General features: G+C 33.3%; 1 protein-coding gene across 2 annotated transcripts in view; it reads left to right on the top strand.

Annotated features, from left to right (window-relative positions):
- RhoGAP1A (Rho GTPase activating protein at 1A) overlaps positions 1 to 19,968 on the top strand; it is a 44,188-nt gene extending 24,220 nt beyond the window's left edge. For both annotated transcript variants that reach the window (XM_069849414.1, XM_069849413.1), the window contains exons 7-16: positions 5,949 to 6,068; positions 7,136 to 7,258; positions 9,045 to 9,227; positions 11,110 to 11,301; positions 11,668 to 11,863; positions 13,443 to 13,639; positions 15,569 to 15,735; positions 16,949 to 17,088; positions 19,228 to 19,483; positions 19,599 to 19,968. In XM_069849414.1, coding sequence (XP_069705515.1) covers positions 5,949 to 6,068; positions 7,136 to 7,258; positions 9,045 to 9,227; positions 11,110 to 11,301; positions 11,668 to 11,863; positions 13,443 to 13,639; positions 15,569 to 15,735; positions 16,949 to 17,088; positions 19,228 to 19,483; positions 19,599 to 19,830 — 1,806 coding nt within the window. In that variant the 3' untranslated portion in view covers positions 19,831 to 19,968. The remainder of the gene's footprint in view (positions 1 to 5,948; positions 6,069 to 7,135; positions 7,259 to 9,044; positions 9,228 to 11,109; positions 11,302 to 11,667; positions 11,864 to 13,442; positions 13,640 to 15,568; positions 15,736 to 16,948; positions 17,089 to 19,227; positions 19,484 to 19,598) is intronic.
- Positions 19,969 to 23,692: the final 3,724 nt, after the last annotated feature.

The following is a 23,692-nucleotide window of genomic DNA, read 5'->3' as shown; positions in this document are numbered from 1 at the left end:
AACTACGGTTCCATATAGGCATTGCTAGTGGAGATTTTCATGCATCTCTAAAAGAAAGAAAGAACTTTAAGATTCTTATTATATAGTGTACAAAATACGATTATTTAGCTTACTAACTACAGCTCGTAACTTTGTTGTTCATATTGACAACTTTTTTTTATCGTACTTATGAGGAATTATCAAGTTCCATATTTTCAGTAGACACTCTGAATAGGCAATAGGGTGAAAATGGTCAAAATTCGATTTTAGGTTGCCAAAATTTTATTTCGAAATTCCTTCAGGAAGTATCCTAAAATGATTTTGAAATGCCGTGGTGTCACACCACTCTTCTTTATAATCCTAAACTTTACACTTCATTTTCCGAAAGTTACAATTTTCTACAATTAAGAAACATTTTCTCAAAAACTAAGCCTATTTGAGATAAAGTATTTTGAATATTTCTTTATTATTGAGTATGGACAATACAACAGCCAACTTTTGACACCAGGGTCCTCAAATAAAATTGTTGTAATTTGTTCATATTGGAAAGCAAGAAGGAAGATAACTTCATTATTAAATCCTGAGCATTGGAGATATACACACATACACACACGCAATTACTGAATACAAATTTTAACAGATTGTTTTTATGTACCAATTTAAAGTGCTTTACTTAGATAAAATAGTAATATTTTATATTTTTTTTCTAGTAAAACATATCTAAAAATTTATGTAAAAAACTGAATGACATTTTAAAATTCTATTAGAGGGATTTGTTAGGTATAACGTAGCACAAATGTATGCAAAATTTTACGTCTATCTTTAACAGATCATGAGAAAATGTTCCTTATTCTCTGTAATGTCAGGTCAGGTTAGATTGGTTTATAACTGACTTTCTGTAATGCTACATTATTGTAATTAAGATCCACAATACATAAATTCACTTTATTTCAACTCGTTAGCTCAATAACCATAGGATATCTGTGATCATTTAAATATAACAGTGCATTTGGACAAAACAGGGGGGGAGAAACACACGAAGCAAATTTGTACTTGAAAACAAGGAGAAAAGCATATAATGGCTGAATACCTGCTATTGGAGACGAAAATATATGAACATATTTCATTCAGGATAGATCCAAACTATGTAACTCTGAATCCTGTCTTCTGGGATGAGCCTTCAGTACTGAAATTTGATTATGTATGTGATTGAACATACCTGGTATAATAACAAACCTTACTTTACAAGGCTACAAGGCATGTAGGCAGTAACAAAGGATTATGTTTCCATATTGTCTTAGTTTCATGTGCTCTCATTTTGACATAGATTTAATTTGTGTCCTGATGTGTAGTAAAACATTACAGTAGCTTGAATATTTTTTTAATTGGAAATATTGAATACAATTTATACCAGAATATATGTACGGTATATTAAGATATGAACCTGTGAGTATGGTTTTGCACATAGATAATATTGAAGTGTAAATCATTGGATCGGCTACTACAAGGTCAAATTTATCAAGATATTGGATTTAAGATAAAGACGTAATGTTGTTGGTTCAAGTACAGAGAGATAAACACTGTTGTAGTAGACTCGAGCAAGATCATTGCTCATTGTAACAAATATGAAATTAACACAGATGGAGTGATTGAATTGAGTTGTAGCCTACTCTAAAGTGTGAAAGCATATTTTATTCCAAATATTATTAAGACAATGAAGGCCGAGGAAGATATGGAAAGAAATTGCGAAAGTGATACTAATAGTGTCAGTATTGGTGAATTGCCATTGACTACAGATAATGTGTGTGCGTGCGTGCGTGCACGCACGCGCATGTGCGCATTCTATTTTCAGTAGGCCCTATTTTCAACTTCAGTATGCAGTGATTTTCTAAGCATAACAAATAGATCATATAAACATAACAAAACCTTCAGTTCATTTAGTTGGTGTGTTTATAGACGCTGTTGTTTAGTAAACTGCTGACGACAGGTTTGAACCTCAAGTGACACAATAAGACATCACTCAAGAGGCAACTAAACCAGGAGATAATAGGGTAGGATGCCCTGTTACTTTCCTCCTCCATTGCATACATTGCTGTCTAGTAGTGACATATTGGACTAATCAGACTTCAGATGTATACAAACTATTGTTCTTCCTCTGGCGCATATTGTAAACTCTTTATTAGGCCTTAAATTTTATCTCATTTCACCATAATTCTAGCAATCAATACAAGATGATATCTGCTGGTCAGGGCAATGAGGAACTTAAGTTAAAGAATTCTACATTGTTATGGAATGGTCACAGTTAATTGACATAGAACAGAGACTTATCTGCTTAAAAATTTCATTTTTCATTATCTCAGGACTTGAAGGAAAATACAAAGGAATTAAAGGGATACATGAAATATGAAACATTTATGTACAAAGATATGTCGCTACTTTTGAAATATCTTTACACGTTTTTCTGTAGTAGCAAATTAAGTGAGGACGTGCTTTGAAGTGAAGTGCATGAACTCAAGTGACGCAAAAGAAATTCCAGTCTATTCACTGCACCAGCATCAACTGCAACGAGTTAAGAGTTACAGTAAACTGTGTAGAACTAATTTTCTGAGACAGATTTATGTGTAAGAAAATAGAGACGTTTTTTGTTCATTCTGAAAACCAGCTGTTCCAATAATATATACATCAAGAAACTTTTGCTGCTTTACTTTTAACCCAAGTTTATCTAATTTCGAATCTTTTCCTAGCTTATGTTTTTTAACATGCAGGAACAAGCGAGATCTGTGGGTGCCAATTCCATATTGTATGCTGGGTGGTACTTCTTTTGCTACTGGAATTATTACCATCTGCCAGCTATAAACGGCAGTTTGAGGTATTGAAATATCACACAAACACAAATGCTTTGGAAGAACATACATTTCTGATTTCTAAGGTTATTCACAGTTTTAGTAATTTTACAGCAAGCTTCTGCATTCAGAGCTATTTCTTTTTGGGACAGAATTTCCAGAATTTGCTACCCATTATTATTTTGCTGACATGTCTTTTTATTTCCTCCTCTCATGAATATGTTTGTATCTAAGGTGTAATTATCACACTTGCATTACTTGCTACATGAATCGTCATTTTTGCCATTTGTTTTGCTTTTTGGTTTTTGATACCTATTTAGCACAATCCTCGTCTTCTTATTATTCTTCTTTCACCTATACATACATCTGCCTTTCATCATCGTACTTTTTCATGATAAATCCTAACTTTGATTTCATCTTCGGTCTTGTTAGCTTATAGAATAATTCTATTAGTATCCATTCTAGTGATAATTATGATTGTTACATCTTTGTCTTCCTTTTATAATTTCCACTATGTCTTAAATTTTACGATTTTCAGACTTATAATTGTCTCTAATCTAATTTTGCCTGTTAATGTACTTGATGTATTCATTTCTACTTTTTTTTTTTTATTTATTTTTTTTTTTTACTTTCTTTTCATCTCCAGATCGTCATAAGATCAGAGCATTTTTACACCATCTATGACATGCTGGACGAGTTTGTGTTGAAGGTTTACTTCTATAGGAGGATTACCTTCACTGTAGTTGTGGAGCCTCACGTACCTCCCCATGCTTGTTTGTTGACAGTTTTCAATTTCTCTTTAGATCAGTTGTGCTTTGCACCTCGAGTATAATATGGTTCATCACCAAACATGATGGCCTTGAACAAGGAGAGACCAAAGCCCTTGGGGACTATATTACTCATTTCTCATTTCAGGTGGAAGGGTGGTCAGTGTAGATTCAGAGGTACTATCTCTCCCCAAATAATCTCCATTTATTAATATGTTATAACTTTCTTCATACAAGCTCTGAAAACTGTATCATGAACTCAGTGTACATTTGCTTGTTCGTATGTTAGTGGAGAATGGCTGTGTGGTGCCATTCATAGTAGTGCTGTCTCAGTACTTTTGCCTCTAATACACACTTTTTGAAATTGCCTTTAATAGCATTATTGTGTTACTCTGCAAAGAGTGATGTTATTAATAATAATTCCTTTGAGGTATATCATCTGTGAAGAAAAAACAGAAAAGCCATATTATGCAAAGCAATCTAATGATACAGGAGGACTTATATGTACAGTGGAGCTTCGATTACCATCGTTAATTTGTTCCACAAAACTGAAACGGTTACCAAAACAACAAATAAATCATTAAAACTCTTATTACTGTAAAAATTTATTATGAAGGCGAAATTTATCCACATACAAATCTCTTTGTTTTAGGTTGTAACTGTGAACTAAATTATGTATTGGAGAAAATATTGTACCTTATCATCTTCATATTGAGTTAATTTAATAAGAAATTATTATAATCATAACATTTTTTTGTATAGCTCTAACAGAAGAGCTTAATAAATGATGTAAAGCTCAGCTGACACTGAATCCCATGTTTTGGTGGGACGCCATGTTTGTTAGCGATTTTCACGTTGAAATTAACAGCTGACATGCTTTTAGATACCTATGTTTCAAAGGCAATGAGCTTACAAAATATTACACAATGCCGTGATCGTATCAAATACAGGACTTACATTGCAGGTACTGAAGGCAATAAAACTGATTCCCAAACCTGAAGTCCAGAATTGGCTGTGAAGGCTCACAGCATGGACACGTGACTGGATCCTCCAGATTATGCGAATGTTCTCGCCCAGCAAAAATGACTATTTGAAGAATTTAGATGATAATCAAATTTAGTGGTATTAAATAGTGAATACTGTTAGTAGAAATGACAATATTCAAAGACGACGATAATCGAAATTAAAATGTACAATAATTTCCTTTCCAACCAAAGTTCCATTTGCTTTTGCTATCTTTGAATTTCTGTCACAGTTTTATATGCACAGACGTTTCTAATCTTCTAACTTAATTCACATTTTGTCTAATGATTTCTCTGCCATTTTACAGTTGTTCTTGCACTACTTCTTACCATTAGTTAAGACAGTTTTTCTCATTTTTCAACATTTTCCTCTATTTTAATTGTTTGTGTTATGTCTTTGTCACCAGAAAATTGCTCTGTTCACTTGCGAGCAGTTTTTTTATAAATAATTTTTAATCTTGTGCTACTATTTTCCGAATTTCAAGCTCTGTTTTGCCTAGTTCAGTGAGAGATAATATGTTTATTCAGTATTTTTAAAAATTCAGTCATCAGGAAAATTGTTTAACATCTTAGCTCAGGTATGCCCATTTAGTGAGTTGTAATGCAAATGTGAGTCACAGACATTGAACACTGAAAGACATAATGTTTGCTCCCTCATCCCCTTCCACTACTCCCTGCATTGCAGAGGGATGATGGTATCAGTGATGCTTATACCTTCATGGAAGTCATGTCATTCCGTGTTGATTGTGAAGAAAAGAAACTTCCATTCGCAATGGGAGGAGAAATTTTAGTTTCTGAGTATGAAAGAAATATTAAATGCCTCATTTGCTGCAAGGTTTTACGTGGCTTTTCAAAACCAATATAAAACGCCATTATACTGCCTATCACTCCCAAAATTCTGATTTAAAGGGTAAGCTGTACCTGCGTTATTATTATTATTATTATTATTATTATTATTATTATTATTATTATTATTATTATTATTATTATTATTATTATTTACTTACAAAATAAGGCTGCTCTGAACAAAACCAGGAGTGAGACTGACAGTCTGTGACCTGAATATTTTATAAGTAAATGCTCAACAAACGCCAGAGATTAGTTCTGGATGGTCCCTCTGTAGTTATTATCATCTTTATCTGTTATCCAATCATAAGAGGTAGTGATTTTCGTCTTACAGATGCCTCTACCTTAGCAGTGTAATTCTTCATATTGTCAAGCTAACTTAATCTGGAAAAGTCTTAGTTGACCAAGAGTCATTGACTAATCATATTCTAGTCATATTTTGATTTCTTTTGCGTTTGTCTCATAGTGTCTCATATTTTCCTTTGTTTCAGGACTTGCTGAAGTATACTCCAGAGTCACATCCAGATCATAAAACGTTAAATGAGGCTCTGAAGATGACGCAGAACTTCTTGGATGAATTCAATATGATACAAACGAAAACAATGTTTCCAGTAAGTTTTGCTTATACATACGTACAGAATAGTTTCTTTCAAGAAAGAAAATCTATTACAGTACCATGCATTATGGAAAGAATGTGCAGCATGATCTTCAAATTCAGGTTGAAAAGTTTTCGGTATTTTGTCAACACATTTACGTCTGTAATTTTCATATAACAATAGACAAAATCTTTAACATACTATTTGCCATAATTATGTAACTTTGTTACGAGTGTGTAATTCTTTTAATATAGACGAAAAATATTGGTTTTGAAATTGGTTATTACACAACATAATCTCTTATTATTAACAGTGTAACTAAAAAAAAAATATTTTAACATAAATCTCAGCCACAACGATTGCTAATTTCCATCATTTGTATATACTTCACTTGGAGTAAAAGTCTTATGTACCTATAATTAATTGTAATGTTACAAGTATCAGAAATATATATGTGTGTAGTCTTTTAAATATATCAGACTTTGAAAGTGTTTTTCAGAAAATCATGCTTAAAAGCTCAGGAAATAGTGAAAAATCAAAATTACAAATAACTAAGGATTAAAGTACTCGTATTTCACATCTATTATCGTTTAAAAAATTCTGGTTTACAATATATTTAGTAAAAATTCCGTTCTAGTACTGGAACTTTCGAAAAAAGATGCTATAGTCTCTATATATTAACAAGATATGATTGCATTGCAGTCCGCATACAGAAAATAGAAATGCTCTCTTGCATTGACACAGACTTGTCACTATTGAACTTCACTTAGTAGATTATTCTCATCTTAATGTCCATTTTCATTGTTCGTTAATGGAGCTGTTTGCTTCTGTTTAGTGTGTCAATGGCACGTATTAGTCATTTGATATACGAGTGCACTTTTTTTGAAGAGAGCACCACCAGTGTGTTTCTTTGGCGACTAAATGCTCGCATTAAGACAGTGGGTTAGTTCCAGCAACATTTTTTGACACATATATCAAATGAGTATTATGTGGGCAGCTGTGAGTAAAATTGTGTATTTGGTTCCAAGCACTTTGTGTGTATACAAGTGTGATCAAAGTAATGTTTAACTTCTCTTTCACAGTCTGCTGATCGAGCTCAACGTCGTCTCGTCAAGAACTCTTTTATAGTGGAGTTGTCTGACGGACATCGAAAACTTCGTCACCTCTTTCTCTTCAACGATGTTATTGCATGTGCAAAGTACAAGGTAAAATTAAGAACATAACACTTCCTTTTTCTATGGTATGAAGCATAGTTGATTTGAATATGCATGTAAGGGTTTGTGTTACAGTTATTGAGGTAAATGTTTGTTTATTCTTGAATCTGTTTTTACCATTCACACTTTTTGAATGAGTGCATTGATAATCAGTGACAAAGTTACAAATGTTAACTTAAAGAAAATTAATTAAAATAACAGAATATATTTATTTCAGAAATAGATAAAGCATATTACCATACAGACACACGACCTACCTACATTGCAACCCCTTGCTGGCTTGAAGTTCATGCCATTGCTATACAGGGTATAACGAAAAAAGTGGGCAAAACTTCAGGTATTGATTTCTCATATGTATAGAAGAAAAAATGGTTATATCAACATGGGTTCGGAAGTGCGTGGTTTCTGAGTAGGGCTTGCAGGTATGATCGTAGTGCACTCCAAAATGTTTTTCTGTTGGAATTATTATGATGCATTCTGTTTACATTTCCTTAGATTAATTGTTCAAAATTTCGACCTCCTGCCTGAATACAGGCCGCAGCTCGTCTTCTCATCAAGATGTGAGCATGGTTGACCTCCACCTTCACCAGATTTCAACCCATTGCACTTGTTTCTCTATGGGCACTTAAAGTCATTGGTTTATTGGACTCCTGAAGATAATGAACTCTCCATCAGCAGATTCTGGAAAACTATCAGACAATAAAACTACGCCAGAAATTTGGGAGATGTTCGGATCTCGATGAGACAATCTACAGCCTGTATTCAGGCAGGAGGTGGACATTTTGAAGAGTTAATCTAAGAGAATGTAAACAGAATGCATAAAAATAATTCCAGCAAACAAACGTACTTGAGTACATTCTGATCATTTTGGAAGCCCTACTCAGAAACCAAGCATTTCCGGACCCATGTTGACATAACAATTTTTTCTTCTATACATACGAGGAATCCATGTCTGAAGTTTTGCTCATATATATATATATATATATATATATATATATATATATATATATATATTTTTTCGTTACACTCTTCTGCGGACCTCTGGAAAGAGAACTAAGGAAGAGACTAGTGAAGTGCATTGTATGAAGTTTGGCATTGGATGGGGCAGAAACATGGACATTACGATGAAGTGAAGAGAAGTGAATAGAAAAGCATTTGAAATGTGGATATGGAGAAGAATGGAATGTGTAAAGTGGACAGACAGAATAAGAAATGAAGCTGTGTTAGAAAGAGTGGGTGAAGAAAGAATGATGCTGAAACTGATCAGGAAGAAGAAAAGAATTGGTTGGGTCACTGGCTGAGAAGAAACTGCCTACTGAAGGATGCACTGGAAGAAATGATGAACGGAAGAGGAATTTGGGATAGAAGAAGATTTCAGATGATAGACAACATTAAGATTTATGGATCATATGAGGAAACAAAGAGGAAGGCAGAAAATAGGAAAGATTGGAGAAAGCTGGGTTCCAGTGAAAGACCTGCCCTTGGGCAGAACACTAAATGAAATGACTGTATATTGATAAAAAAAAAGAGTGATACAAATATGTATATTACATTGATCTCTACTTTTCTTGTGACTTGACTAGTTTTCACAACAAATTAAGTACTGGTAGTTTTATATGTTATTTGAACACAGAATTTTTATCTAAAAATAAATGAACAAAAATTGAGAATGTAAGTAGGCCTATTCATTAGGATTTGAAGAATTTGAGTCAGTTGGGATTCGGTATATTACTGAAATATTTTCCTTATACCTCATTATTGATTTCTGTGTGTGCAGGCTTCCGGGCGTGATAAATTCACTTTTGAATTGAAGTGGTACATTCCATTGTGTGATATTGTGATATTTGAAGAGCCAGCTGTTGAACCTCGCGAAAATTCTCCAGCCAATATTGTAGCACTAAAATCTCAGGCTTGCACCGTACGTGACCAGATACTGTGGGATGAAAGAAATGATGATAAGGTCAGTATATGCTAAGGAATTTCTATTGTTTACGGCTTTTTATAAATATTGATTTTTTAAGATTTATGATTACTATTCCTTCACCAAAGGCCTGAAACATTGAGATTATTATATTTAAATGTAATTGACAGAGAAAAATCAGCACTCCGAAATATAAAAGGAAAAACTGATGTTTAGAATCTGTTACATGACACATTCGATTCCTAGTCACTTTAAGTGCTGATATATTTGAAAGTGTTGTTATTTTCATTCTTAAGGTAATGAATTTTAAAAAGCAATGACAAAATAAAAATAACGAGATTTTTCTCCTCCTTCCCCCACCCATGATGGGGCAACAGGATTTTACTTCCAATTCAAGGGCGGACATACCCACTCATACATCTACTATTGATGTAGATGCCAAAGACTCTTTCTTAACAGCAATTGAAATATAATTTCAAATGTGACTGTTAAAACTGATTTTAAGTTAGTTTACTTCAAATTAAATTTCATCTCTGAAACATTAGACACAACTATCAACAATATACCTCTACCAGAAACATCAACAACCAAATTTCTTGGTTTGCATATTAATAATATATTAAACTGGAAAAATCATATTAAAGAAATAACCCGTAAACTTAGCTCAGCATGCTTCGCAATTAGGTCATTACAACAATTTCTGAACAGCAGTATCTTAAAGACAATATATTTCGCCTATTTTCATTCCATTCTGTCCTACGGAATAATATTTTGGGGAAATTCTGCAGATAGTAAAAACATTTTTATTACAAAAAAGAGTAATTGGAATAACAGTTAGAGCAAAGGTTAGAGAATCGTGTAGACTGTTTTTTTTTAATTAGAGATTCTGACCTTAACAAATCAGCACATATCCTCTTTAATAAATTTCTTGTAATAAAGAAAATTTTCAAACTAATTTAGCCATACATAGTATAAATACCCGCAGCAAGAATAATTTTTATATGCCATCATCAAATTTATTATGCTATCAAAGAGGAGTACATTACATAGCAATAAAAATTTTCAATAGTCTTCGTGAAGACATTAAGAATCATAACCAAAACCCTGCATTATTTAAGGTAAAACTAAAAAATTACTTAATATCTCACACTTTCTATTCTGTGGATGAATTCTCGACATTTCACAGTACTGTGTAAATACAGTATTTTAATACTATTAAATGGTAATCATATTGCATTGCATAATATGTTATTGTTATTAAGGTATTCATTCTGGTATTGGATATATTCTTTATTCTATGCTATAAAGCAACTGTAAGAATATTATAGAACAGATAAATCAATCAATCTGTCTGTCTGTCTGTCTGTCTGTCTGTCTACTTCTAAGACTTCTCTTAGCCCCACTATTTTGCATTATATTTCGTTTTTGTTACACAGGAGAAATTTCTGCATTGCTTCACTTACAAACATTAATAGATTCAATGCTTTATTTATTTTTTTATTGTAAATTTTTCATTTTTCATTTGTGTTTTATAATGAAAATAGCATTAAGGAACAATATCTTAAATTAAAAAAAAAAAAAAGTCTAACAGTGTAAAGATGTCTCAAAATAGTGTTTTTCTATTTCTTATAAAAGTCTATTTGTTGAAACATTGATTGTTACATAGCTAAATACATTATGTTTTAAAAAATAAAAAAATAACAGTTGTAAAGCCAAATATGTAATCTGAAATGAACTGGGAATGTGTGTGAAATATTTAAAGAAAATATAATATCAAATTTGATTTGTGGAAGATAACATTATAATTAGCAAAGACTTTGCTTAGATCTATAGAGGTGAAGGAATAGATTATGTAATGGTATGTAGGCTCTGACTGTCGTGATAGTACTCTGTCAATGTGTTGTGTGCCATTGCTTTGCAGCGTTCAAGATTAGGGAGCAGAGGATCGGATAAGCAACGGAAGAAGCTGGCTGACCTGGAAGCGCAGCTGGTGTTGGCATCTCCTAATCTGGTCTTCCGTGTTGGAAATCGGTCAGCTGCTCGTACATACACATTCTTTTTGTCATCGGAATTTGAGCGCACTCAGTGGATAGAAGCAGTACATGCCCTCCAGGTATATTGCATTAGTTGTACTCTTATCGTCTTACAAGAAATGCATGAAAGTTTTGTTTGCACTTCATCAGTTTTAATAATTATGAAATAACTCCAAAATGCCATGGAGACAGTTATAATAGCACATAACATAGCAGACATACTGTAGTGATTGTGTGGGTTACATTCGTAAATCTCATTTGTTGTAACATGCTTGACTGTGTTCATGGAGAAACTGAAAATGATAAATCAGTAGCATTCTTAGGAAAACGTTAAAAAATCCAATAAGAAATTAAACTGATAGAGTTGTAAAACATAGAAAATAATTTTGTAAATATACATTAAGAGTAAAACATTACTTGAGTTTGTAAATTCATATTCCTTCCAGTCTTGCCAGCTTCCCAGCCCTGGAGGAACAAATACGGTCAGCATGTATGAACTCCAGGCATGGATTACTGCTTGTAGAACATTCCTAAAAACAAATATGGGCTCCTATCTTCTACGAACAGGCCGAGATGAAAGTCTGTTAGTGGGTGACCTTCATCTCACCCTCAGGGAACTGCAAGATCTTGATCAACCTGCAGGTAGGCTCCGAACTTAATGTAATCTTTTTTTTTTTACATAACAAGTAAAAGCAATCTCTATGCAAATGTGGACTATACATCTACGATAGAAACAAAGAATTGTAATGAAGAAAGTTTATTTCATTATTCCTAATTATATTGAACATTTTAAAATAGTTCATACATACATATGAGAACCAAAATATTTGTGATAATAATTCTCTTATTGTGTGGGAGTTACCATGTGCTTCAATACTTTCAGTTTTATTGCTAATGAATGACATTTATAAGAATTTCTCAAGTTGGCATTAAGTAATTCTGTAGCATAGAATGATGAAGATGCTCTTAAACAGTTCTTGTAGTTAACCATTATAGTATAAAGAGCTGAGTTATCAATATTGTACTCTGGATACATCAGTTATATTCACTATTACACTTTTACTACGTCATACTACCTTTTACTAATAAAACAGTATGGAACGATGTGTTTCAAGCATTCACGGCTGCATATTGTACAATTTTTATCACCTCCCTGTATTTGTTTCTTTGTTTGCCAACATTGTACTTTCAATAATTGTACGTTTTAAAATTATTCGTGTTTATTTCATCACCCTTAATTAAAACTTTTCTGTCATTTATCTTGTTTATATTATTTAGGTTATGTTATAGCTTCTGCTGTATGAGATTGTGGATAGTCACGTATCAAAGACTGTTTGATATATTATATTGATAACTGAAGTGGAATGCAACTGTTCTAATTAAAATTAAACTGAATCAACAAAGCCTTCTTGACTAGTAATCGTCCATAGAGTTCAATGAAGATTGTATAGTTGGCACAACTGATAACAAGAGAACAGCTCATCATAACACACTACTGTCATCTAGCGGAATATTTGTAATGATGATACATTTGAAGACAGTTTAGTACTTTCGTAAGTCAGTTAATATTTTATTGTATTATAGTAGATACTTTATTTTTTCTAATCTTTATATACTTTCTTCTAATCATGTAATAATTAAATCTTGCGCACATAAACGCATAGCTGTTTTTACACTATTGTTGCATAAACTTGAACAGTTTCTACATCTTATCAGATCTGATTTTAAATAGTAAGCATTTGTTTCTCGATCCCTCTAAGTGGAACATGGTGCATTTCGGTGTTCAGGTAGCACTGAGAATATGAATGACATTGACCTGTGAATTACTTCTTACAAACTCTGCCAATATTGCAGGTTTCTCTCAGATTATATTTAAGAATTAATTCATGCTATTTTTTGGCTCATTCTTGTATAATGCTAGTCATTGACTCCTGGGTTCGTGAGTTCAAACCTGTCCGAGGCCAGTGGGTTTTCAAGGGATTTAAAATCCCTAGTATGGCTTCATCCTTGAGAAGGAATGTAAAGCAGGGAGATTTGTGTCTCACATAATGACACATAAAAAAATCCTGTCCCTGATGGAGGATTCCAAGCAAAACTATTTGGTCATTTTTTTCTGTATGTTGAATATAAAGACAATAATCTCTGCAGTAAATAAAATACTGCTACTGCATTCTTATCTATTTTTGTATAATATTTAATACAATGATTTATTTTTTAACAGACTTGTTTGTATGCGTGGAAGTAGATTCTTATGGCCACTACTTCCGAAAGGCAAAGTCCAAGTTGGTATGCAATTCTGCTAGTCCTCGTTGGAATGAACAGTTCATCATTGAACTGGAGGGGTCACAGAATTTGCGTATTCTGTTGTATGAAGAAAGTCAGGATCGTGCAATTCTTCGAGCCAAATGTACACAAAAGGTAAATAACTACAGTATTGTCTCAATACATCAGATTTCAGTTTAGCATACTTTTCACCTTTATGTTCATACTACTTTAAATATTTCATTTTTACGTTATCATTAGTTGTTATCATCTCATTATTATATACGAAAAATGTTTACGTGTTTTTTTTTTTTTTTTTACTTCCGCAACTTTATTGCATTTATTGTTTGTTGCAGAGTTTATGTACCATGTGTATCTGTTTTTTTTTTTTTTTTTTTTTTTTTACATGATGGCTGGAAACTTAATATTGTATGTAAAGTACATTTTGTGAGCATATGATCTTCATCCTACATTGTTTCTAGCAAAGAAAGATTGATTTTCAAGTCTTTGAGTGAACTACTTCAACAGTTTGTAGAAGATAAATTATTAGAAAAACAAACCAAAGTTGAGAGCTTTTTCAAATTATCTTGACTGTACTATGTTCCATGTATATATTTCTTGCAGATAAATAATTTCTTTGTGTTATAATTTTAGAACTGAGCAATATGTTTATTACTTATACTTTTTGTATAGGCGTAGCGCAATGATACTCACTAGAAATTAGAGACGAGCCAAAAGTGAGAAATAGTAATTTTCTGAGATCCACGATGTATTTCACAGTATAAAAAAAAAAGGGCAAATTTTTAATTATTAAATTATTTGCTCCACTGCTGCTATTACCAATACTACTACTACTACTACTACTATTATTATTATTATTATTACTACTACTACTACTACTACTACTACTACTACTACTACTACTACTACTACTACTACTACTTTAATGTAAGGTAACAGAACTCATATTTACATATTAAGGTAAGCATTCACTACACCATAATCATATCGCACTCCTTGGATGAATCACACGCAACAGATATTTTATGTGGAGTACGTTCACTGTAACGACTCTACCTCATCACCTCGTTAGATTCCCTATCAGCTGTTTAAAACATATGACGTACGATTTTGACATTGCTGAAAATAAAGGAGTTTGAGGTTAGGTCTATTAATCATGAGTGTTAGCAAATAAGAATTTGTAATTGTTTCATGCTTCTTAATTGAAGAGGAAGAAACGAAAGAGATATTGATTGCATAATATATAATGTAAAAAACGACTTGATTACTGTAATGGGAATGCCTCAAATTGTATAATTCTTCGCCTCATGTTTAGAAATTAGCAGGCTTTGACAATTTGTAAAACAAGAGAACCTCATTTATGGTTACTAAGTGAAGGTCTGATGATCATGTCCAGTAACCATACTTATAATATGTGAAATGCCTAACTGTTATAAACTGTAAACATTTCGAATACTACTGGCCAGTCCTGTTATTGTTACTACTGTTCCGATGAACCTAACCTTCTTGGAATTAACACATACTCTATGAAGAGTAAGCATACACAGTCCACTTAGTTATTCACTGCCTGTAGCCGAATGCAGTCAAGCCTTTATCCATCTTAAAATGCAGAAAGTCTGTTTAACAGAACACATAGTAGCAGGAATAGCAAGGTAGATTTAAATGGCTTGAGTCGCTGTTGGAAAGAAAGCCTTGCAAACTTAAAAAATATCAGTAAACATTTTCTCACATAGTCTGACAGACCAAACTCGTACCTGACTTCTAATTCTGCACTTAAATTTTCCCTCGTAATGTGAGGATTCTTATTGTTGCTAAAACTTTCATAACGTGACTGGGATCCATTCAGCCTTCTATCAAATTGAGTACCAGGTCCTTCCCGGGAATAAAAGGCTGTCATACCACCTCATTCTATTGCCGTGGTCATAAAAGCATAGAGCTCTATCTCCAGGGGATAGGTATGGTACTTACAGTAACATATTTTAGAATTGATGATAAAAATTGAAATTATTTCTTATAGAATGTAATGTAAAATTTTGTATGACATCTTATATCATTTTTTTACAGCTGAGCAGATCATGGCTGGGTGAAAGAGCTGTTGATAAATTGGTTCCTATGCACAACTGCTCACTTTTAATTACTCTGCAGTTTGTACCTAGTGAAGTGACACTTCGTCGTGTGCCAACAGCCCGTACAGCTGGCCTGTTTGGGGCCAAGATACAACAAGTGTGCAAGTAAGCTTGTTTTATAATGAATCAGTTAATTTTAAGCTGCTGAAAGGTTATTGATTTCATATAGTCTCTTGTATTCCATGGAATTAGTTCAATTGTACGAACTCTGACTCTAGTCTCAGTACACTAAAGTCCGAAGAAAACATTATTTCAATTAATACTTCCGCTTCCTTATGAATTGCCATTAATCTTACACTTGAGCTTCATTGATGCATTAATCTTCAAGATGTGTCATGACAGTTAAGCAGTGAATATTAATTTCATAATTTATATTGAATTGTATGACAATGCCTAGTTTATTAGCAGCTGTAATTGTAGGGAATATTATATATAAAATTAACTAGGTTACTTTGAACATTGTTGATTATTATTTTCTTAGAACACGCACTAATGAATTTGCAATAATTTTAATCCAAGTTTGATTTGTACTGATAATTTATACTTACTTACTTACTTACTTACTTACTGGCTTTTAAGGAACCCTGAGGTTCATTGCCGCCCTCACATAAGCCCACCATTGGTCCCTATCCTGAGCAAGATTAATCCAGTCTCTACCATCATATCCTACCTCCCTCAAATCCATTAGAAACCAAAAAATACTAGATTGCGTAATTTAAAAACCATGAGGTATAAAAATTATTAACAACTTCCCTCAGTAGCCATATCATGATAGTTTTGATTCATTATACAATATTATTGTCTCAAATATAACAAAAGTCAGATTAGCGTACTTTTCAATTTTCTGTACATATTTTAAAATCCCATACATTGTAATGCAAAGATATTTCATTTTACGTTATAAAAACTTGTGATCATTTCATTATTACATACGAAAATTCTTGTTTTCGGCTTATTTTAATACTTTGGATATCTTGTTCCCATTTTTGTATTATGAAATTACATCATATTTCCTACCAAAAGAGCCAACTTTCGGTAGAAAATAAAATCCTTGTATGTTCCCCATTTTGGTTTTGGCAGGTGATCAAGTGTTACAAAGTTTGTTGGTACATCACAAACTTAGTGTGACATAAAACGCACACATTTTCTTCCTCCTAGAGGACGTTATATTTCGAATTTTTACTCTGACAAATCCACTGCCGTCATTTGAGTATAATGATTCGATATTTAGGTTCTGAAGCAAGCATGTGACAGCAATGTAAATCGTGACCTTCTGAAATGCTTCAGTTTACGAAGATAATGCCTCTTTTGTTTACAGGCGGCAGAAAAGGGAAGTCCCATTTATTGTAACAGCATGTGTGAGGGAAGTTGAACGGCGTGGTATGGCTGAAGTTGGAATTTACCGAGTGTCTGGATCAGCTTCTGATCTTGGACGCCTTAAGAAGTCTTTTGAAACCAGTGAGTATTTAAATAATGAACATGCACAGCACTGAATAACTCTTTACATTATACTCCTCTAAGAATTGTTATGGTCTCCGAGAAATTTCCACCCCTTTTTGTAGACTTGCAAGCATATGAGTTCCCCCCCCCCCCCCCATCTGGCTGCTAACAAGGAGGAGATAAGTCCAGTGGTGGACTGCCACCTTATAGTAGCTTCTTGGACATACTAATAAATCGTCGTTGATTTTATGAAATCTCCTATGTGTGCATGCAACATAATTTTTCAGGAGGAAAAAAAACATTAATTAAAAATCGATGGGCCTAATAAGAAAGGTTGTTGATGAATATGATGACATCATCGAGGATCAATGTAGGCCTCTTGATATTTAATTAATTTTTGTCTTCCTCCTGAAAAATTATTTTCTGTACTGTCACATAGGAGGTTTCATAACATCAATGACGATATACTGCATTTCCTCAGCAGAAGATGTAATGATTATACTACCAGCTCCTCATTTGTAAAAACAGCTTGCACTGCATGAAGGTGAGGATGGGATAAGTGATAGAATGCCTTCACTACCCCTTGCAATCTACCAATGGATATTCGTTCATAATCATCTTATGATTAAACTGCTAAAAACACCACACACATACTGTATGTAGGCTATCTTGTCTTCTTTTTTCTTTTCCTATTTCCTTTCCCTTTCAACCTGTTCTTTTCATGTTTTATGCCTTTTCTTTACGTACTGAACTATTTTGGATAATTTCATACTCAACAAAACACATTTCACAACATACACAATATCGGTTTGAAAAAAAAATATTTGTTGGTACACAGAAAATGTATTCATTTCAAATATTTGACATTGGAATGGCATTATTTTTCTAAGTTAAGATGAGAACATGCTGACACACATAGTTTAGCTACTTCCGTGTTAAATATTACAGAGATGCCAACTATTATGGATTTTCTGTAATTATTATTATGGATATCCTCCACTATTCCAGCATGAAGGCCAAAGGTAAATTTATTACAGAAAGGAAAAATTATCTAAAAAAAAAAACAATTTTATTCTGAAAAGAGGAGAAAAAAAGTGTAAAGAAATATCCAATTGAGACTGACTGTCTTGAGCATTACAGAAGTTGTAGATATTTCACACAGAAAAATGTTTCATATTCATCTCTAGAATATTTTACTTCAAGATTACCAAATTTTATTAATGAAGCAGAATGTGATAGATCTGAATAGGATTTGCAGTTTACCAATGCGATACTTTTCCTGAATACATTATAAATGGATCTAGAATAGACGCAAATAGGGTCAAAATTGCAGATTCCACAAATGAAAGTGGACAAGTAAAGTATAAAACATACTTCAAAGTTGCGTTTGCAGTACTAATTGTCACTCACAGTGACTCTTCCTACATAAAGTCTTCAATGTTGTGAGAAAAAATCAGGCAGAATTCAGGCTTTCATTAAATACATCAACACTGAAATCACTTCTGAGCCAGAAGATCAAGATGCCACCACAAAAAAAAGTATGCTTCAAGAAGATACGTGCAGAAATGCAGCTGCTAGGTGCAAATCATGCCACAAGGTTTTTCTCCCTCCACAGAAGAAGAGATGAATAACGTGTAGTTATAGGGAAGGGGGGCATGTGCATGCACACTATGGTATTACTGATAACCCACTTGATAGATTGGCACCTCTGATATTGTAGTATTGGATTGGTGCATAAGTTCATAGCGTTTTTCTGTACTTTCATTCATCTGCTATCCATGTTTCCATAGCAACCAAGTATTTATTTATGCTGCGAACTTATGCACCAATCCAGTAATTCAGAATGGTTGTTCTAAGACATAGATAGATAAATAATTTGTATTAACAAAAGCCACCCTAAATAAGAGTTCGATAGAGTGACCTACTAATCAATTCATAAAGAATAATCATTAAAAACAACTGTGTGACAATTTGAAAGGAAAAAAAACATTATCAGTATGTATCACTAGCTTTTATGTATAAAAGAATGCAAAAGTAACAAACTGGAGATATATTATAATATATATACTAAGGTGACCTTCCTCTGTGTTTAAGATTTGTTTGAAATTTAATTTTGTGTACTTTGCATTTATTACATATTTCTTATGTGTTGAACAGATTCTTATGAAGCAGAGCAGCTACTGAAGGAAGTAGATATCCACTCTGTAACCGGAATCTTAAAATTGTACCTGCGAGAGTTACCTGAAGCTCTATTTACAGATGAGCTTTATCCTAAGTTCTTTGAGGCATTTAATAGCTCAGGTGGAGGCAGTGATGCAGCTAGCAAGCGACGTGCCATGTTGCACCAGTGTTTCAATATGTTACCACAGCAAAACCAGAATATTATTAACTATCTCTTGGCTCATCTTGTCAGGTAAGATTTTATGAAGTACATAATATATCATTATTAGCTCTTTGGTCTGTAGTGTGTTTAATTTTGAGCTATTGTATGAATATTGCACTGGTTACTTTTTATATTTTAATTGCAGGGTTAATCAACATGAAGCTCAGAATAAAATGTCACTGCATAACCTAGCCACAGTTTTTGGTCCCACACTGCTCCGTCCTGGGTGTTCGGGCTCCGGGAAGTCAGACTCCAGTTCAAGACAGCAACGGTGTGATCCACTAGCAGCCGGCACAGTGGACGTGATGGCCCAGGCTGGCATTCTCTATTACTTCCTGCAGTGCCACGCCAGCCCAGGACAGGCGCAGCACAGCTGAGATGTAATACTAGCCCTGCGTGTTTGATATTACCAGTTTTAATTGTAACACTGAACTGAGCTGTGCCACATATCTGGATAAGTTTGTATTTAACAGATATCAGTCACGTCATCTCAACTTGTACATAAAATGAACATAAAGGAATAAGAACTGTTGTTATCGTTAATGATGGGAGAACAGAATTGAGCCTTTATGCCTTTATTTATAATGTGGATGATGTATATTAACAGCTGCATCCTTAAACGAAGTAAGCTCAAGAATATACGTTATGGTGAGGCAGTTCGAATGTATAATATAGTGCCCTTTAAATACCTTTTCATTTTTGTGTGAACATGTCGGATCATTTTAAACCACATTACGTAAGAAGTTGCATCGTCATGCACATGCACATGAGAAGAATTCAGTGTGCTAGATTTTAATCCATTGATAGATGCTAATAGTTTAATTTCACCGATCTTTTAAATTAATCAAAAGGATCCGTATCCCTGTAACTTGCCCTTGGTTGTACCTGTTCATAGAGATTCCCAAGTAGGTGTACCAATAGACATAAGGTTGTAGTCTGTAGGCTGCAGTCAACGGCAGCGTAGTGAATTTGATATCTGTGTGCTCCATGTTGGTCTTTTTGTTACTGTTTCCATGTAATGTAGCAGCACAGCCATTCCGGTCAGTGCAATAAATTCCAAAAGTGCTAGGGTTTCACAGCAATAAAAGTATTATGCCAGTAGTGGTGCCAGAAAAATTATTAGGTTAGTGATTTTAATGTTGATTATTTGCAGCTTTAACATTGGCAGTGCAAGTTTTTTTTCCTTCCTCCTTTGGCAGCAGAAACCATGTGTTATTACGGTTACATACCAGCAGAATGCAGCTTGAAACAAGTGACAATGATGGACGTGTTATATGTACAATAAGAACTAACGCAACTTCCATATTACTGTCATTCATTCCTTTTTTATCTTCTGAAATATGACAGTCTTCTTTTTTCATAGGTCTTTTTGTACCTATCTAATGAAGCATTAGTGCTACAAAGACTAATTAGTATTCCATGATGTGATTTTTTTTCTGCAATGTAAGTGTAAAAGGTGCAGGTTTATATATATATAAATATCTATATATATGAATGTATATGTCTGTTAAGGTATTATCAATGTTTTTGACGACTTCTACTGATTGTTTGATCTAGTCATGCAACAGTTTGCTCCCTGCGGCAACAGATACCAGCAGCTGTTTTATTCCAGTGGCGTTAGTTGTGTATTTATAGGCAGCTAATGCTACACGTATTGAAAATAGACTACAAAGACATGCAATAATATTTATTATCTTCATATATAGGAGCTGTCCATGGATTACTTTGAAAGTGTGACGTACAAGTGGAACCCCTTGCTGCTGATTTGAGTATCGTGTAACTGATTCAGCAAGCGTGTGTTTAAATATTCTCCATGTAGGGGTCAGAACATGTGTTTTTGTGTATTTTTTGTGAATGAATGCGAGAATGAGTACTTTATGAAATGAATGAACGAATGAATGCGTCATGAAAATTCTGTTGATGTAAAATGCACACATTTTATTGATAATAAATTAATGTAGTTTGACAGTTATTCCAGACAAATAGTGGTTTATTGTAACTTGTGGACAGCCCCTTGATGCTTTTAGTGATATAAATGTATGGATATGCTAGTGAAATCTCAAAACATTAACTCTTACCCTGGAGTTTTAAAAATCTTGGTACTTTGCAAGTCTGAAAAATTGCTTTCATGCTTCAATTCAGGTATTTGCAGTTCAAAGGGGCCAACAAAGTTAAAAACCAACATTAACTTTCCAAAGTGTTCCAGACTTTTTTATGATACATTACATATATAATTATACATATATTATTATAATTATTATTACTATTATGTAATAAAGTTTTGTACATTATAGGCAGTAACAAATGCTTTGGACTTGTTATTTACTGACCTTTTTGATTGACATTGTCCTTCTATTATCAGGTCCTGAGATAAAATATCCAGAATAAAATTGTTCATGATTTTCATCTCCTTCAGTATCTTTCCTATCCATGACATAACGACAGCAGCAGTCGCCAAATAAAATAATAAGAAACAGATAATTTAGTTTATCTGAAATAAAAAAAGCTTCATTTTCCTTATGAAAATAAGCACACAACATTATATGAGTGCATCTATAAACATGATTTGTCAATGTGTCAATATTATTCTTTGCTACGAAAGTGAATTTTTGTGGTTAACAATTATAGAAATAAATAACATATCTTCAAATCAACATGATCACATTATTGGAGAGTACATGCTGTAACTGATTTGCCAATCATTACTTCTGCTTCATCTTATGTACCACTACATTATCTAAATTCACATAAATATGTTGAAGCTGTTAAACTTTTACGTATACAATTCAAGTTATAATTTTGCAGATAATTATTACTCCAGTCCAAATATATGGAGAGATATGATCCATTCAATTTGGTGTGACAAATTATGTGAAAAAGGAGAAGAAAATTCCTCGAATCGTTCGTTTTTTGTAAAGTGGTTCAGGATTAAAAATTGCTGTATATTATGTGAATGTTAAGGCCCACTTTCATTTGGAATCGATAAGGTAGTACTTATAGCAAAAATCAATTAGGTTTTAGCAATGCTGAAAAAAAAAAATCCATTAAAACCAAATTGATTCTTTAAGACTTTAAGACATATGTCCTCTCCTCTGATTGAAGTTCTGGCTAATATGTACATCTACTATCAGGCAGTACATCTCACTTGATATGAGTCAAAGAAAGAACAATTGTTTGTATACATCTGAAGTCTGACTAGTGTAATATGTAGCTAGTCGACGATGTATGCAATGAAGGAGTGGAAAGGAACTAGCCACCCTACTCCATTATCTCCTGGCCTATTGTCTCATAAGTGGTGCCTTGTTGGTATCACTTGTGAGGTTCAGACCTGTCTTCAGACAGTTGACTAAACAACAAGCATGATGTTCTGTCTAATGCGACAGTTTTGAAATTGAAATAGGCCCTAAATGCATTGTAGATATTTGAAATTGTTAAATGTAATAAATACGCCTAATAATTGTGTTCCGTAACCATCTGTTGAAAGAACGTTTTTTTTTTAAGAAGGAAACTTTTAGTTCTTCATGTGGAGAGACTTAATGCTGAAAATCTGTTATTTAAGCCAAAATGTGATTAAATTGTAGCCAGTGTAAGGTCTTTATGTTGAGTATAAATAAAATGTCTAATTACAATGTACTGTATTCATGTCTAGAAATTTCTAGATAGTAGCGGTTTAGTCAGGTTTTACTGAACAAGTTGCAGCGGTTAGTTTTCAGAAGGCCACGGTACTGTATATAAACCGTAAGCAACGATATAAAAGCATGTTTAGCTCCCTGCCACGGCAATAGGCCTAACAATTCGCAGACGTGTGACTGAATCAGACCACAGTTTGGGATTTATTGAATATTATGTGATCGGCGCTAGTTGAAGTTCTATACGCTACTACTACGTAGCACGATGCCTACGTTATTTTAATAACAATATAAAAGTTTTAATTAAAATGGTAAACTGCATTGCAACCATCGAAGATTGAAGTTGACTATGTGGTATAGTTTCCATTGGTGTTTGTTACCTGATTACATGTTGTTATTCTCGGTTTCATGTGTTTGCGTTGCAATTAATTTTCTTTTTGTTTTTAAACAACATGTAGGACAATAATTTCATTATCTTAAAGTTAAATTTTCATTTCTTCTGATTTTTGTCACGAACTTCGATATTTGAATGAAAGGCAATTTGGTTGTAAGCAGGGATATTACTATTTATGGGTCAACCCTGTTTCATTCGCTCAAGAATATAGTTCTG

Source organism: Periplaneta americana, chromosome 16, assembly GCF_040183065.1.
Source record: "Periplaneta americana isolate PAMFEO1 chromosome 16, P.americana_PAMFEO1_priV1, whole genome shotgun sequence".
Classification (NCBI taxonomy): domain Eukaryota; kingdom Metazoa; phylum Arthropoda; class Insecta; order Blattodea; family Blattidae; genus Periplaneta; species Periplaneta americana.
The sequence above is the reverse complement of the archived record's forward strand: the minus strand, read 5'-3'. Positions and strand labels throughout refer to the sequence as shown.